The 19,354-nt window shown below is 37.1% G+C and overlaps 1 protein-coding gene across 1 annotated transcript in view; it reads left to right on the top strand.

Annotated features, from left to right (window-relative positions):
• The window catches only part of LOC127866736 (uncharacterized), a 64,035-nt gene that overhangs the window by 23,484 nt on the left and 21,197 nt on the right, over positions 1–19,354 (top strand). The window contains exons 12-20 of the mRNA XM_052407497.1: positions 934–1,021; positions 1,899–1,988; positions 2,997–3,162; positions 5,934–6,093; positions 7,256–7,409; positions 11,520–11,642; positions 12,162–12,284; positions 12,599–12,705; positions 14,630–17,051. Coding sequence (XP_052263457.1) covers positions 934–1,021; positions 1,899–1,988; positions 2,997–3,162; positions 5,934–6,093; positions 7,256–7,409; positions 11,520–11,642; positions 12,162–12,284; positions 12,599–12,705; positions 14,630–17,051 — 3,433 coding nt within the window. The remainder of the gene's footprint in view (positions 1–933; positions 1,022–1,898; positions 1,989–2,996; positions 3,163–5,933; positions 6,094–7,255; positions 7,410–11,519; positions 11,643–12,161; positions 12,285–12,598; positions 12,706–14,629; positions 17,052–19,354) is intronic.

Raw genomic sequence — 19,354 nt, forward strand, 5'->3', positions numbered from 1 at the left:
TCTCATCTGCTTGCGGCCATCTTGGACGTGTGTAAAAACATGCGTGCTCAAGCGGGATACATCAGTATCTTCCGCAATATATAGATAGATACTTGATAGCAACGTAAAATCGTATATATTCGACAACATTCCCAAACCAAAACGTAAGTCAGTTGTCATTCGGCGACGACTCGACAAGCTCAATCAGCATATGAAATTCCAACTATCGAAGCCACCTAGATCTGTCAGGGGCGATAAGAATGGACAGGGATAAAACGCGCACAAATAAATATTGCAGTCGGCTCTTTTATGATCGGCGAAAAATACGAAAATAAAAAAAATACACTTTCAGAAATCGCAATACATATTTTTGGGCGGGGGGGGGGGGGGGTAAAAAGTGGGTAGGTCGGTTAAGGGCAAACAAACTTAATTTTAATTTTAGCCTCATTGCCAAATAAAATTCTTTATATAACATTTCCTTTTATTTTAAAAATTATGATATTTTATGCCCGGTAGGGTTTGCATATAGCAGTAGGACTGTCTGTTCGTCTGGCATACCATTTTCCAAACTTTTTTACTTTTTTCTAAGACACTGTCATATATTGACCTTATATTTAATGTGTGAGTCTACTTACATGACTTAAGATGAAGTGTGAATTGTTTTGGTCCATTGATTTTTGGTGAAGTTATCAGCATTGGACTTAGAAATGTTATGTTAAATCATTGTTTTCTGGAGGGTTTTTACGCAACACTTTCAGATATTGCACATATTTTTGGTATGTGAGTCTACTTACCTGACTTACAGATGAAGTGTGAGTTTGATGATCTTGCTTACAGTGTTTATTTTTTATTATCTTAGATTAATTATCTTTTTATTCAATTGGCCATTACATGTTCGAGCAATTGTATGCAACTGGACATGGTAATCTAACATGATTTTTCTCTGCTGAATAGGGTGGAGAGTACCATTGAAAGCCATCAGTCCTTGATACTGGAAATTGGGGACAATGAGCGCCTGCAGATTAATGATCAAATGAGAAAGGTAATCACTTACTAGTGCATGCATTGGATGGAGGTTTCATAAATAAAACAGGGATTAACTGTAGGCCATTCAATTTGTGAGCATTTGCACGAAATTGATGATCACATAAGAATAATCAAAAGAAGATTTGATAGATCTGATGTGGCGAAAAATCACCAGCCAGTCTGAAATTGCAGAAGAAACTGTCAAAAGGATTGCATTGAAATGCGATATTGCACAACTTGCTGTTCGAAATATTTTGTGGTTACCAGTTCCAGTGATGTTTGACCATTATCAGATTACAGTTGTCAAAAGTTGTAACACTTGTAATATATGACAGCCCACCATTTGTTAGTTCCAAAACTGTAAGCATTCTTCTTATTAAACAAAAAGATTTTGTTGTTGCCTGTTAAAAAAATAAGTCATTTGAATTTCTATTATTGACACTATATTGCAAAAAAAAATTGAAGTGTAGTGTTTTGTATATGTGTTTATATAAGTCATGACATCCTGTTAACGGCCATTCTCCTGTTACCTTGATGTAAGAAGGGCACTTGTCAGTTACTGGCTGACAGCGGTTTTATCAGTGAAATACTGTTGACAACAGCAAAACAAAAAACTACTGTATAAGCCACCCTGATAAGTGTACCAAAAATCAATTCCTTTTGTGTTGCAAGAATATAAATAGTTAATCACTTATTGTGACAATCCTAACATGTTCTCTAGAAGCTGTCTTAAAGGGTAAACAAGTTTTTTATGATGAGCGTACAAGTGGTGTTGTGGAATCCTCACACTTGGTTTAGAAGCTGCTTACAATGAGGTAAATTGTTTAAAACATGCGCACACTATTGTCGTACAATACATGAAGTCATACTGTTTTCTTGTTTCTTGCATAAAGCATGTCCAGTTACTTGCCCAGATGTATGTGATGACTCAGAACAGCATAGAGGAACACCAGCCCATTGGCAAAGAGGCAAAGACCTACCTGGTGAGTGTACACAGAGCCAACACACAAATATATGGCATGTAGTACAGGTGTCTGATACAAACACTGTGAGTAAATGTATGAACATAAGGTTTGTGTTTTATGGAACTGGTTTGGTGTAGTGTGTCTACTGTGGTCCTTCGGTGGTCTCTGTTAAGATGTGGCTACAAAGACTTTGTAGGCTGAGTACGATAGGGCACCAGATCAGGGAACATTGAAACCTTAAGTGGTTTAATTGACTGTTTATTAGATTTATATATTACATTTAAATACATTTAGAGACAAAGATTTTCAGTACACGTGCAGGTTTAATCAAGACCTTGGAGGCAAGTAAAAGCGCCCCCTTATTGTTTGAAGTTTTAGTAAAAATAAGCTCTGTTTGAAAGTTTTAGTAAAAATAAACATATTTCCCTCCAACCTTTCGAATACCTCCATCTACTTTTAAGGTTTATGAAACCTTAGAGGATTTGTGACCCATGTCTCACACAGCCATATGTTTATATCATCTCTAAATGATAAGTATAAATAATATGTCATCTTGTTAATATGTAAGATGTCATTTGATTTTTATCTTGTTTTTTTTATTGCTCTCCAAAAGTGGGTAGCATATGGTAGCTGCTTTGTTGGTCCGTCCAAATTCTTTTGATTTCATTATCCCCTGCCAAAGACCATCTGTCAGTCCGTCAGTCTTTCAAACATTTACCTAAGCATTTATTTTGCGGGGGATGTCATTTCAACAAATTTGCTTGTTGTCTTTGTATTGGTCGGAATTGAGAATTTTTCTGTTCTTTCGTTCTTTCGTCTGTCACACTTTTGGTTTCCGCACAGAAATACGATCCAAATTTGATGAAACTTGATATGCAGCATCCCTTTAGGTTGGACATGCACATCTGTGTAAGGTCATTAAGGTCAAATTTGAATTCAGGGAGTTATTGCCTTTTGATAATTATAATGTTACTTTTCGTGTTCGCTCCAGATCTCAGATCTAAGTATTCTCTGTGTATCTTGCAGTTTGAGCTGAGTGACTTCGCGGGCCGCTCGGAGGCCTTGTATAGAGGTCAGACAGCCTTCAGGGCATGCAACCTGGACTCAGCCATCGCAGTGATCAACAGGTTCGAGAGCATACCGCTGCCACAGTTGGACCAGCAAAGGATTGACTCGGCAGTATTCACATATGGTAGGTTCCCTTATATGGCCTCATTCTGGGAAAACTGGGCGAAATGCATGTAGGTAAAGTGTAATCCCAGATTAGCCTGTGCAGTCTGCACAGGCTAATCCGGGACAACACTTTCGGCTTTTATGTAATTATTTGTTTGACAAATATCCAGTTTAGCCGTAAAAATGTCGTCCCAGATTAGCAAATAATTCTGGGACAACAATTTACGCACTTGCATTAAGCCCAGTTTTTCCAAAACAAGGATGATATGAACTATATTGTAGTTTTGAGATATTAAATATTGATATTCTTGTCTTGTGTACATAGAGGATATTTGTTGATTTTGGGGTACTTTTGTATTTTATTTCATGAGTTGTTATTGAAAATATAGTTTTTCTGTTACCAGTGACCCTGGCTATGTTTAATCATTTATTGAAAGCAAAACATTTTCATATGATTTGATGCTTTAGTACAAGCGAGAAACAAAACAATGCAAAAAAGTTATACGTTTGTGTATTATGATGTCATCAAAATGTGTTCAAAATAATGTCATACATTTTTATCTTGGCAACAGTTTCATAATCTGTTTGTTGTTGCAGCATCATAATTTTTGTGTGTGGATAAATTGGAAACAAATGTTTGTGAGTATTTTGACACCTATTGGCAGATGTCAGGAAAATAACTTGCACAGGTACATCATTGTAATTGATGACAAAATATTGCTGTTGGTCTTACATTTTTATTGATTTACACTGCCCTTTGATTAGTATTATGTTAATTAATTTTTGCTCAAGATTTCAGACAGTAATAGTTGGAATTGGATTAAACTTTAGATGCAGTATACCTACAGAGTGGACATTTGCATTATCCCATCATATTGATTGTCCAGTGGTTTTTCAGGGAGTTATTGTCTTTTAATTGTTAATATGTCATTTTTAGCTCATCTTTTTTTTGAAAAAAAATTATGAGCTATTGTCATCACCTTGGCGTAGGCGTTGGCGTCCAGTTAAGTTTTGCGTTTAGGTCCACTTTTCTCAGAAAGTATCAATGCTATTGCATTCAAACTTGGTACACTTACTTACTATCATGAGAGGACTGGGCAGGCAAAGTTAGATAACTCTGGTGTGCATTTTGACAGAATTATGTGCCCTTTTTATACTTAGAAAATTGAAAATTTTGGTTAAGTTTTGCGTTTAGGTCCACTTTTCTCAGAAAGTATCAATGCTATTGCATTCAAACTTGGTACACTTACTTACTATCATGAGGGGACTGGGCAGGCAAAGTTAGATAACTCTGGCGTGCAGTTTGACAGAATTATGTGCCCTTTTTATACTTAGAAAATTGAAAAATTTGGTTAAGTTTTGTGTTTAGGTCCATTTTATTCCGTAAGTATCAAAGCTATTGCTTTCATACTTGCAACACTTACTAACTATCATAAGGGGACTGTGCAGGCAAAGTAATGTAACTCTGACTGGCATTTGGACAGAATTATGTGCCCTTTTTATACTTAGAAAATTGAAAATTTGGTTAAGTTTTGTGTTTAGGTCCACTTTATTCCTACAGTATCAAAGCTATTGCTTTCATACTTGCAACACTTATTAACTATCATAAGGGGACTGTGCAGGCAAAGTTATGTAACTCTGACTGGCATTTGGACGGAATTATGGGCCCTTTATACTTAGAAAATTGAACATTTGGTTAAGTTTTGTGTTTTGGTCCACTTTACCCCCAAAGTATCATAGATATTGCTTTCATACTTGGAACACTCGCAAACTATCATAAGGGTACAGTTAAAGGACAAGTTGCATAACTCTGGTTGTCATTTTTACGGAATTATGGCCCTTTTTTGACTTAGTAACTTTGAATATATGGTTAAATTTTGTGTTTCGATCCACTTTACTTCTTAAGTATCAAGGCTATTGCTTTCAAACTTCAAATACTTTCATGCTATCATGAGGTTACTTTACCTGGCAAGTTGAATTTAACCTTGACCTTTGAATGACCTTGACTCTCAAGGTCAAATTATTAAATTTTGCTAAAATTGCCATAACTTCTTTATTTATGATTACATTTGATTGATACTTTGACAAAACTACTCTTACCTGACACACTACAATAGACTCCACCCAAACCATCCCCCGTGCCCTCCCCCCCCCCCCCCCCGAATCCCCCCCTATTTTTTATTTTTTTTAAAGATCATCTCACAAATGACCACCACACCCTCACACTATACCCCCCCACCCCCCAATTTATTTTTTGGAAACGGTTAAAAAACACAAATATTTATTTTTATTATTTTATGTTTGAAATACCGTCCAACCATCACACCCAAGAATCCCCCCCCACTCCCCCCCTCCCCCCACCCAAATCCCCCCCCCCATTTTTTTTTTTTTTTTTTTAAGATCGTCTTGCAAATGACCACCACACCCCCACACTATACACCCCTCTTCACTCCACCCCTCCTTTCTTTGTGATTGAAAATGAGAGTCCCTTCACCTTTAAAAAGAAAAATAGATGAGCGGTATGCACCCGCAAGGCGGTGCTCTTGTTGGTTTCCTTGCTGGGACTTAAATCTTGATCAATCTTGATCATGATGCCTAAATCATGCTAATGGGATTTAGCTGTCCATATGTTGAATTAATATGAGCTGTATTCTGGGGAAACTTGGCCTAATGCATGTGTGTAAAGTGCCATCCCAGATGAGCATGTGCAGTTCACACAGGCTTATCAGAGACGACACTTTCCGCATGTGTAGATGACTAAGAATCCTAATGATATTAATGTGCTGCCAGATAACCAGAGCTTGCCGCGCCTGCATCTGAGGCAGATGTACCTGATGTGGGCCGACCCGACCTTTCTGTACCCGGACCTGCTGCCGCCCGGCGGACTCTTCAGGAGGGCCGAGCTCAAACGGGACAGGCAGAGGGTCAAGTTCCTGGATTCTGAAGACAAGTGAGTAAAGAATACTTGAGCATCGTATTGGAAAAACAGGGATTAATACATGTGCATAATGTGTCTTCCCATTTTTACTGCACAGGCTTATCAGGGACGACACTTTCCACCTTAACTGGATGAAGAGATGACCATTATACAAAAATGCCATAAAAGTGAAAAATGTTTGTGGACTGCGCAGGCTAATCTGGGATGACACTTCACGCACATAGATGAAGTCCAGTTTTTTAAGAACGAGGATCTAGTAATGAAGAAGTTTCAAATTACAAAATGGCTGTATTTAGTTGTGTTTTGTTTCTTTTGGTCTAATTTTTGGCTGTTAAACACTCACATTGTAGTGAATTTATTACTAAACTTTTAAAGAATTTAATAATAATAATATTTAATAAGATATTAAGAATCAATAATCCGAAAAGCTACTTATTTCTGCTGAAAAATCATAACATGTCATTTTATTAGCTCAGCTGTTTTCGGAGAAAACCCGAGGTATTGTCATAGCCAGCTTGCCGTCTGCTGTCGGCCGTCCGCGTCGTGCTAAAACCTTGACATTTGTCTCCAAAATCAAAGTGCTTCCACCTACAACTTTGAAACTTCATTTGTAGGTGCACCTTGATGAGTTCTACATGCCACACCCATTTTTGGGGTCACTAGGTCAAAGGTCAAGGTCACTGTGACCTCTAAAAAAATAATAAAAAAATTCTGACAATCTTTCTTTTATTCAAAACTGCACCCGCAGCGGAGCGTTGGCACCTGTTATGCGGTGCTCTTGTTTGACAAAGTATCTTAAAACTTGACCTTATATAAAATCCAAAATTAACATATCAGTAAATAATTCTGTAAATGTTTATGTTTACCAGCTATATGTTACTCATGGCAAAACTCAAAACATGAGATAACTTTTCTGCGCTCAATTGGGTATTTTTACACTGCATGAGATAACTTCAATTTATTGTGGATGACTTTGAATGAGCCACATTCCGAGAAAACTAGACATAATGCAGTTCTCACAGGCTAATCAGGAACAAAACTTTCCACTTTAACTGGAAGAAGCGGAAAATGTCATCCCTGATTACCGATAGTGGACTTAACAAGCTTATCCGGGACTACACTTACTGCAAACTCAATATAAGGAGTTTTCCCAGTGACTGACTTAATATTTCAGCTTGCTAGCGATGGGACTGGCCCAGTTCAACAGTCTGAAGAAGGACAGAGATTTCTACATTCAGAAGTTCATGCTACCTTCCAAGTCTGTCAAGCAGATCCAGATACGCATCAAGAACCTCCGAGCCAATGCAGCCAAGGACAACCCTGTTAAGGTAAGGAACATTTTTGTTTATCAAGCAGAAAGGTCATTATGCGATGGTGGCTCTAGAATTATTCCTACCCAATTTACTAGTAACAGAAATGAGTCATGATGGTTAATGAGGCTAGGTTAATTCTAGTCTGGTTCTCTTACCCTCCACCACTCAGATAGCATTTTGATGCTTTTGTAGTTCATTAGAAAATTAAAATATATTTAAGACCATTCTTTGCTAGATTTAAGTTTTGAAGGCTTTATTTCCAACTCCAAGATACTGATGAGCAGCAAACAGCATAAAACCTGAACAGACTGTGAGTTACTGTTTTCACTTTGCTTCTCTGAGTGAGGAAGGATTATAGAAGACGCCTACTGTATGCATTTTCCATTCCAGTACAATACAAACTTTCCTAGTGTTTCAATTTATATGTGAAGTAATGGTCATATTGAATTACGTAAATAAACAGTTGCTGGTCAAGATTTTTTGGTCAGAAATTGTTCAAAACCATAGCCCTGACTGATGAGGCAGTAACAATGATACATGCCATAATTCATTCAGGGACATTTCATTACAATTGCCAGGCATTTGACCTTGTAGCCTAAAAAGTTATAACTCTTCACTTCATTATTTACAATAAACACAAACTACAGGGTTTTACTGGGTCAAACAAAGTTGTCTCCACAAATTTCGTTGATTAAAACACAGTGTCCGACAAATTTCTTATTTTTCAGGTAGCCCACTGGGCTACCAATAAAAATATTCGGTAGCCCATAAATTTTTCCTACTAAATGATAAGAGGCAGGTTTTCATCTTTATTTAATTTCTTCATTTACATTTACATAATACAGCAAGTAGTCTGATGTACACAGTCAATATCGTACATTAATGTTACAGTACAGGCATCGTGTACTTAAATGTAAATGTACCAAAGAAAATCATATACTACATGTAGATATTACATGTATGTGCACATGTATGTGTACTTAAATTCGGACAGCACGTTAAGTCGGAAACGTAAATAAAGCGTTTAGATGATCAATACGATTGACTCGTATGGTGTTAATCAATGCAATTGCCCTTTTTAACAACAAATACCGAGTTTTAAGAAATCTAGAGTATTAACTCATTTATTTACTTGTGTCCGACTTTATGTACTGTCCGAATTTACGTATTGCATTCATATGTTACGACACTTGTGTGCAGTCAGTATACAATACAATAATAGTTTCAATAATGAAGGAATTGATACAGCGTAACGGTAACGATACAGTGTGTTTACATTATATTTTATTAAGAGGAAATGTCAATGCCAAATAATTCCCGAGATACCCCGGTACTTTAGTTGAAATTCACAACGAAACTTTTAATGGAAATTAAATGATCTAAATGTTGTACCCGCTACGAAATTTTTATTTACAAATAAATACACCCACGCCCATTTTCGCGCGCGTTTTATCTGGACAAAGAACTTCATTTATTAAATGTAGAATTTGGTAACCTTAAATAGCTGTACACAAAACGTGCAAACCATGACAAGTGATTTACGCATGTTGCAATACGACGGTCCTGATTGGGAGCTTATTTCATCATATCTTTAAAAAGAACCGTATGCCGAAATTCATTTGACACTTTAGAAAATTTCAAACGTTTGTGTTTATGACTCTTATCGTCTATATTACCCACCCATAATTTGGTTTTAAGAATATAAATCGGGCATATATGGTATTATTGATTTACAGTCGATTAATCCAATTATTTATTGACTATGCAAACTAATTAGCAGGTGTTAAGCGCGTTCACACCGTTGTAATTGATATTCATTTTCGGTTTCGTTACCGTTTTGAAGAATCCGCTATTGTTTTGATTTATTTAATGTTCGGCGTCCTTGGATATTTAACGACATCAAAAACATTGTCGCTATTACTCATTGTTGCGGTTAACAAAGAATTCCAAACTGCGAAATGATGTTGCATCATGTGCGCCAACTATCCAACCGGCTCTCATTATGTTATTAGCAGAAGACAAATATTGATTCTGATTGGATGATTAAAATACACTGTTACTGTTTACGACATTACCGCAAGTGATCGGTGACTGATTAGATAATTGATTGCACTTTGTTATCGGATTATAAGCAATACACAGTGTACAAACACATGGTCAGCGTGTTTATTCTACGTATGTCTGTCAATAAACCGGGCTACCACTCTTATAGATTTAAAGTAGCCCGGCGGGCGTCAGCTGGAATATTTCAGTAGCCCGATGAAAAATTTCGGTAGCCCCCGGGCTCCGGGCAATGGATTTGTCGGACACTGAAAACAAGTAGGAGCCAATCTTTTTCCATAATAATATTAATCATAATAATTTATATTGACACATTTCTGTCAATAAACATCATTGTCACAATGAAGTAGCATACAATCCAGTCCATTTACGTTATTAAAATGGTACATTATAATTGTTAATACGGTTATAGGAGATATCTATTTTATAACATGTTATTTCCACTCATAAAGTGATGTCAGCATTGTTGACAATTTCATTGGAATGGAAAAATATATGACAAAATAACACTTCACTTGCAGAGTGCGGAATCCTCCTTGCAAACAAGATCTGTATTTGTTAAAATATCAACTGTCTGCCCCTATTCATGTTAAATTTCAGACAATGTTTTAAAGTTCAGAAATAAAATCTAAAAACATGTTTTTGGTCTTATTTGTACCAATCTGATGACTTAATATGCTTCAGTAATGTACCAGACCAGATTTCTTGTGAAACAGATTAGCACAGACTACAATTATGGTCTCAGTAATGATATTTGCCAAGTTGAAAAATGTGTCGCTATTTTTGAAAATTTGTCGCAACTTGCAACAATGGCGATCAGTAGGGAATTCCTTGCACTACTTACATTTTCAATGTAAATCTGGCCAATATTGTTGATAAATGTGTTAAAGAATAGCATCTACACAAATGTTTGCCATTTTCTGAAAGTCGGCTCTCAGGTGTAACATGCAGGTAATATCATAAAGTGCAGTTAGGGATATTCCTCTTTTTGACTTCCAATCAAGTCAGGGGTTTTCCTATTGAATGTGCGTAAATGGGTGGCATTTGATGTGTCCGCATTAGGCACTGTTCATATTCAATTACAAGTTACAACTATGAGTCATCATGTAAATTTAAATTGAGATTGTTTCATCAATCTAGATTCACTCATCAATTCCTGAAAATTAGTTAAAAAATCAAACGTTAAAAAATAAACAATAATTTATGTTTAAAAAAATCTACTCGAAGTTGTCTGCATTTAATTTATTTGCTAACATACAACATGCATTTTTTTTTGACAGTTTATTCATGCATACTTTAACCTCAGGAGGTATTCTTCAATGGCTGATAGTACCTTTGGGCTTGATTGGGCCGTAAAACTAACCACAGTTGTTGTTTTTTTCAGTTTTTTATTTTGCAATTTCTTTTCAAATTTTGACCTGACTTATAGAGTTATCATTAAAACACCGCCAAGTTTCTTCAAATGTTAACCCTTTCAGTGCGGGAACCGAATTTTAAAGGCCTTTGCAAACAGTTTGGATCCAGATGAGACACCACAGAACGTGGCATCTCATCTGGATCCAAACTGTTTGCTATTCTGATAGTATTCTTTGAAAAAAATGAAGAAAATGCTTATTTTACCAATTCAGCAGACGACATTTTAGCAGACGACAAATTTCCCAGCATGCAAAGGGTTAACCCCCTGAAGTATGAGCTGCTAGGCGTGTGACTGAGGTTTTACTGTTGTGCTTTGAAGCTATGTGCAAACAACATAAAACCAGAACAGCCTGCGAGTAACTCGCAGTCTGTTCAGGTTTTATGCTGCTTGCTGCTCATCAGTATCTAAGGGTTGGAAATGAAGCCTTTAAAACTTGAACCTGGAAAGAAAAGTCTTTAATTAAATATATTTCTCTGAGGGACTACAAATGAGTAAAATAAGGATCTAAAGTGTTAAGTTTTGCTCAGAAGCCTCTAATAAGGCTTGTAAACTAAGAATTGTTAATGAATGAACATTTGGAAAAGACATTTCTGTTCAAATTGTTATTGAATGGCAAGCTACCCCAACCTGATTGGTATATTTTGCAGTTTTTCAAGAAGTACAAGATGCTGCCCACGTTCCCACAGTATGCGCCTGTGTTCAGTCCAGACATGATCAAGGCTCCTAAAGACTCAGGATTCCCCATCAATGAAATGCCAGACTGGTGCAAGGTATGTGCATGGATTACTTGTTTAATGCGTGTGAGTAAAGAAGGGAGGCGGAAAACTACAACAGGCGAGGCATGGTCAGGGGTGATAACCCCAAAAAAGGGTTAGGGTAAGGGTTAGGATTAGGGGTCGGGTTAGGGTTAGGGTTGGGTTTAGGCTAACCCAAACCCTAACCCGACCCCTAACACTAACCCAAACCCTAACCCTCTAACCCCCCCTTGCGCAATACCATACCATGCCTCGCCCGTTGTCGTTTTCCGCCTCCCGAGTAAAGAATGGTCCCTAAGAAGAGACATCCTTTAAAAGAAAAATACCATAAAAGCGGAAAGTGTCGTCTCTGATTAGCCTGTGTAGACTGCACAGGCTCATCTGGGAAGACACTATGCACATGCATTAGACCCAGTTTTCCCAGAATGAGGCTTATTCTTATTCATTTACCTTGTGTATATTAAAATGGTTGTCAAAAGTTTATAAATAAATTAATGACCGCTATTTTACAACTATATTCTGTACATTTGTCAGATATTTTGTCCGGATGTGGACACAGAACTTGGTGTTAGAGACATTCTACTGAAGAAACAGGAAATGAAGAAGAAACGGAAGTCAAAGCTTGCTGCAGATCTTAGTCAGCCAGATATCAGCGTGGTACAGTAGCCCTCTTTATTCTGACCTTTATAGTATCGCCAGTCAGGCTAAGTCAAACAATTCTGTTTTCAAAAACTGCATGTAAAAAGACTCTAAAAAATGTAAATGATTTGGTTGCTGCATGTTAATTTCCCTTGATTTTAATTGAAATTTATTAAAACATGTGAATATCAGTGAAGCATGCAATAAATGAAAACACACACATATTAAATATTAATAAGAATTTAATTCATGCATATCTTGTGATTACGTATCCTCAATTAATGAAGTTTTATTCACAAGAGCATTATGAGACATGTACATTTTGTTAACAGGAGCCCATATTGTGTGCTTCCAACACTAGCAGCCCATGGATGAAGTCTAGTGGGAGTTGTTCATCTAGATCAAGCACTCCATCTTCTGTAGAGCTCAACATTCAAAAGTAATCATGGTTTAATGGACATTTATATTGGAAGATTAATTGACAAATTTTTAGCTCGGCTGTTTTCGAAGAAAACCCGAGGTATTGTCATAGCCTCCTCGCAGTCTGCCGTCCGTGCGTCGTGCTAAAACCTTTACATTGGCTCTAAAATTAAAGTGCTTCCACCTACAACTTTGAAACTTCATATGTACATGCACCTTGATGACTTCTACATGCCACACCCATTTTTGGGTCACTAGGTCAAAGGTCAAGGTCACTGTGACCTCTAATATAAACTTTAACTTTGCCTCTAACATCACAGTGCTTCCACCTACAACCTGGAAACTTCATATGTACATGCACCTTGATGAGTTCTACACGCCACACCCATTTTTGGGTCACTAGGTCAAAGGTCAAGGTCACTGTGACCTCTAATATAAAACTTTAACTTTGCCTCTAACATCACAGTGCTTCCACCTACAACTTTGAAACTTCATATGTACATGCACCTTGATGACTTCTACACGCCACACCCATTTTTGGGTCACTAGGTCAAAGGTCAAGGTCACTGTGACCTTTAAAAAAAAAAAAATTCTGACAAGCTTTCGCAGCCGAGCGTTGGCACCCGTTATGCGGTGCTCTTGTTTTAATTTTCTGATAAAACAATTGTTAAACTCAGTTTTACTTCAATGCCTTTTTTAAGATTGCCATCTTACTGTGTAAGATATTATATATAATATAATTATTATTATTATTATATATATAAAACAAAATATTTAATATTTATGCCCCCCTTCGAAGAAGAGGGGGTATATTGTTTTGCACATGTCGGTCGGTCCGTCGGTTGGTCCGTCCACCAGATGGTTTCCGGATGATAACTCAAGAACGCTTAGGCCTAGGATCATGAAACTTTATAGGTACATTGATCATGACTGGCAGATGACCCCTATTAATTTTCAGGTCACTAGGTCAAAGGTCAAGGTCACAGTGACTCGAAATAGTAAAATGGTTTCCGGATGATAACTCAAGAATGCTTAGGCCTAGGATCATGAAACTTCATAGGTACATTAGTCATGACTGGCAGATGACCCCTATTGATTTCCATGTCACTTGGTCAAAGGTCAAGGTCACAGTGACTCGAAACAGTAAAATGGTTTCCGGATGATAACTCAAGAATGCTTACGCCTAGGATCATGAAACTTCATAGGAACATTGATCATGACTGGCAGATGACCCCTATAGATTTTCAGGTCACTAGGTCAAAGGTCAAGGTCACAGTGACTTGAAATAGTAAAATGGTTTCCGGATGATAACTCAACAATGCTTACGCCCAGGATCATGAAACTTCATAGGTACATTGATCATGACTGGCAGATGACCCCTATTGATTTTCAGGTCACTAGGTCAAAGATCAAGGTCACAGTGACTCGAAACAGTTAAATGGTTTCTGGATGATAACTCACGAATGCTTACGCCTAGGATCGTGAAACTTCATAGGTACATTGATCATGACTGGCAGATGACATCTATTGATTTTCAGGTCATTAGGTCAAAGGTCAAGGTCAAGGTCACAGTGACTCGAAACGGTAAAATGGTTTCCGGATGATAACTGAAGAATGCTTACGCTTAGGATCATGAAACTTCATAGGAACATTGATCATGACTGGCAGATGACCCCTATTGATTTTCAGGTCATTAAGTCAAAGGTCAAGGTCACAGTGACAAAAAACGTATTCACACAATGGCTGCCACTACAACTGACAGCCCATATGGGGGGCATGCATGTTTTACAAACAGCCCTTGTTATGGCTTACTTCCCAACCATATATTGCAGTTATGTTTCTCACATTTAGTGTAACAAAATTAACAAAAGATAGCTCATATTTAGGAAATCACTGACATAGGTTTCTTCAGAAGGTCAAGTTTTAGTCTGTTTTGATTTCAGGCCCAAGAAAAGACGCCAATGTAGAAAACAGAAAACTCAGACATCCATTAATATGATAACTGGAGGCCTGAATGTAACTCCAGTATGTGTAATTAATTGTGGCCAGATTCCTCTGTCAGTTCAAGGCATGGCCCCGTCTGTTCAGCTGAATTTAAGCCAAGCGTCTTCATTGGTGAAATGTCCACTGCAGTCTGTCTCAATTATCTGCAGCTCCAAGAATGCTCATGAACATGGCTTGGTATTGCCTGCTTTCCAAGGACAAATACAGCATTCTCAGCAGACACCATTATTGTCACCTTTAACCAATGGTATTACAACTACTCGTCCAATGACACCAAATCTAACATCTACCATGTTTTCCAATCCACAGTTAAGACCCCAAGCTTCTAATTTGCTACCTCTGCAAGGTACAAACTTATTGACGCCTAGTAACAGCTTTAGACTGCCATCACCATTGATGGTTCACACACCTTCATCTGGGCAGATATTAAAGTCCAGTCCAAGTTCAGAAATCGTATCTTCGACAGTTCAATCTCCGTCTAGACCGACAATCATTGTGATTCATCATGATAACCCAGTGGTTTTGAGACAATGTGTATTGACTCAACATGAAAACCCAGTGATTTTTAGACCAAATGTAGCGACTCAACGTAGCCTTGCACCAAAAAATAATGGCATTAATTCAGGTGGGTGCAGCACTCCCTCACAGCTAGCGACATTAACGAATTCATGCACATCCTCATCTTCACTGACAATGGTCTCTTCTGTGCGTGCCATATCATCCATGAAATGTGCTGTTCCTATCAATTCTTTAACAGTTTCCAAAACACCTTTGACACCATCATATGTTAGCTCAACAGTTTTTAATGATAGCCCTAACCCAACTTGTATTACACCTGGTTCAACTGTGTTTACTGGCCCATGTTCCAATCCAGATTCTTCTGACCATGATTGTGATAAAGAACCAATTCAAGCTACATTTGAAGATCTGTGCAAGTCTATAGCAGAGGATGAAATGGCTGCAGAGGATGAAATGGCCTCTCAGAATGAGCCAGAGATAGATTTGCTGGCCTCTCCCATGAAGTTGTCTGCAATCAGTAGGTCCCTCACTGGCAAAGGCTGCAAGTCACTGGAAGAAATGGCACAGATGTGTGAAAAGCAATCTAAACTGGAAGTTTTGAATGAGTATTTGGAGAAGAAAAATACTGCTGGGAATATTAATAACAAAGATGATGCAAAGAGAGACTTGAATTTTGAGCAAATTAGAAACACAACTGTTAAAGTTCTTGAGGAAAGTGCATGGAAAGCTTTGAAGTCTTTACCCATCTCAAATACACAAACCCAAGTGTCAATCATCGTCAACATGGTTACTAGAACACCTGCTGTCAACGACAACCAATCCACACCAAGCATCAGATCTGAAGAAATGAATATCGTCGTATCAGGAAATAGCCAAAGAGCTACTGATGAAATTCAGTCAGAAATCATTACCTCAACCACACCAGAGCAGTCCCTGGACAAAACTGATCAAGCCCAAGGAAGTTCTGTAGCAAGATGTGTGTGTACACCGCCGCCGGAACTAACTGGAACCGATGCCCCTTCAGATTCCCTAAATTCTGAATCTGAGACTGGAAAGAGGCCTAAAACAGCCTTGGAAATGGTTGCAAGTTTCGCTTCATTGTTTTTTCCATACACCAGCACTGTAGGCACTGTAACAAAGCAGCAGAGAATTCTGGAAAAGACACCAACTAAATCTGGCGATTCTTTGATTAGACTCGCTCCAAATCCAGACACCTCTCCAGGAATCCAGTTTGACCCGGCCATATTCAAACGATCGCCAGCCTCCACTCCGAGGCGAAAACCGCGAAAAGTAAAATCACCAAGATCAACACCGCGCAAAATTGCTCCTAAACCAAATTTGCTACAGTCGCCACCACCATTTCCTGGAAAACAAAGTGTTGTCAAGTCTCCGCCATCATTGCCTAGGAAACTTGCTCCTAAACCTCTACACAATGGAACTGAGTTGGTTAAACCCATTATCAAAAAGACTCCTAAATCTCCGAAAGCTTCAGCCTTTAGATCACAACTGAATCGCAATGCCAGAGCAATTCTTCCGAAAAACTTTGTTATCACCAGTTTTGTAACATCACCAGCTAAAAAAGCAGCATCCTGTCTTGTGGATAGAGCTAAAAACCAGCATAACAGGGTTGACACGAACGGGTCAGCGGTAAGGAAGAATTTATCAGCTGATAGTTTTGATAGAAAGAACGAAATGGTCGTGACTATTGACAGCAGCTACATGTATGAGCTAGGTCTGGATGATGAAGAGGTGAAGATGGACACTGAGAGTGATGAGTACACGCAGAGTGAGGATGAGGGGGACACACAGGGCACTGAAGGCGAGGATGCTGTAGATACCCAGGTGAGTGAAATGGCGCTTTTTGTTGAAGGTTTTGCTCTTTATAATTAAGTCTTAATCTTGGAAAATGCGGCTTAATGCATGCATGTAAAGTGTTGTCCCAAATTAGCCAGTGCAGTCCGAACAGGCTAATCAGGGATGATTCTGCTTAATGGAAATTATCTTTGAAAGGAAGTCTTCTAAATGTAACTAATTCGAGGTGGTAAGTATTGTCTCTGATGAGCCTATCCAGACTGCACAGGCTAATCTGGGACAACACTTTATGCACATGCATTCAACTCGATTTTACCAGAGAGAAACACAATTGTATTTGTGTAACTGTTACTTCATTAAGTGTGGGTTTTTAGAAAAAAACAACATATGAACACATTCAGTTTAGGTGTTATGATAGCAGGGGAAAATTTTCACAATTTTGTTACCTGTTTTACACTGGGAAGAAACTTTCAGATATCGAAGTGTATGGTATGGCGATGTAAATAAAGATGAGAGCAGCATTGGGGTACATCTATAAAGCACTAAAATCAGCGTTTCCATGGCAACAGTGTGATTAAAATTTGAATTTACCACTAGTCTAAATGTTGCCTAATATTTTTTGAACTATTGGAAATATTTTCATGAAACTTTGCATGTAACTGTACAATATACTAACCATGACGATAATATACATATGCATTGTAAATTCATGATGCAAAGGTCACAGTCAGAGGTCAAAGGTCAATATTTTGGATATTTATTGGTTTTCAGACATTTTTGTTATATTTTTGTCCAATAAATTGAAACCTTTTTAAGAAATAATTGTAACTAGCATGTATCACACATTGGTGACCCTCAATTAAATATTTGTTTGGGTATGTTCATGTAAGGGTCATCAGTGGGGGTCAAAAGGTCACAAATTAAGCGATAAAGGTCAATTATTCACTATGTTTATGATTTTTTGGCTCTATAGTTCAGCTTGTTTTTTGTTTCAATAGATACTTATAATACTTATAATTATTGTGAACACATAAAACACATTTAAATAAGCTTTAATAGAAGGGACAGCAGCAGAGTAGTGCAATTATTAAGTTCCAAAATAATAGTTTCCATGGCAACAGACAATATTGAAAAATGTTTACTATCTACAAATAATACTTAATATCTTTTTAACACGTGGGGACAATTGAACAATACCATATTACTATTACAAAATGGACAATTACACCACCTTACCTCAAGGTAAAGGTCAGTCTGAAGGGTCAAACATACCTTCATATTCTCAGAAGTAGAAACTTGCAAATATAAACTGGAGGTTCAAAGCTCAAGTTAAATGTCAATTCAGAGAACGTTTATTGCAGTTTACAGCAATAGAAAACAATTTGTATTTATAAAAAACTTATAACTGTTGAGTGTCAATTCAGAGAACATTTATTGCATTTCATATTAATAGAAAATAATGTGTAAAATAACTTGTAACTGTCAGACATAGATAAATGTAATGAAATATCCTTCAAAATTTCTTCACATGTATACAAAGATATTTAAAGACAGAAATCATAAGGTGTTTTCATCGTTTCAAATTGTATCACAATCATTTCAGAAATATCATCAACAGATGTGGTTCCCGTAATCACACGTGTTATCATAGACTTATAGAATATTATTAACCTTTATCACATCTTAATCAATTTATAATATATTAGCAAAAGTATTAAACTGTTGTTAAGCATTACATCACATATATTCAAAAGTGTTAATTGTAACTTAACTTATAAACATCACAAAAATTTATGATTTACAAACTGTTCAATAATCAATTTAATATGTTACAAGATAAACAATTTTAACTCTGACATTTTAGGCAACTGCTAACAATCTTTGGAAATTGGCAAATATCACAAAAACGTCATCACTGTTATTGCAAATCCTTCAAAAATCTTTGTATCAAAGATAAAACATCTTTGGCATATATCACAAAAGTATCATCACTATTATCACAAATCACTATTATTACAAATCCTTCAAGATATTATTATCACAGATAAAACATCTTCGCATATATCACGAAAGCATCATCACTATTATCACAAATAAGTCAAAATATACTTATCACAAATAAACCATCTTTCGCATATATCTCAAAAGCATCATCACTGTAATTACAAATCAATCCGTCAAAATATATACTTATCACAGATATACCATCTTTTGCATATATCGCAATAGCATCATCACTATTATCACAAATCAGTCAAAATATCCTTATCACGGATAAACCATCTTTCACAAATATCACAAAAGCATCATGAATGTCAATGCAAATCTTTCAA

Source organism: Dreissena polymorpha, chromosome 2 (assembly GCF_020536995.1).
Source record: "Dreissena polymorpha isolate Duluth1 chromosome 2, UMN_Dpol_1.0, whole genome shotgun sequence".
In the NCBI taxonomy this organism is placed as follows: Eukaryota; Metazoa; Mollusca; class Bivalvia; order Myida; family Dreissenidae; genus Dreissena; species Dreissena polymorpha.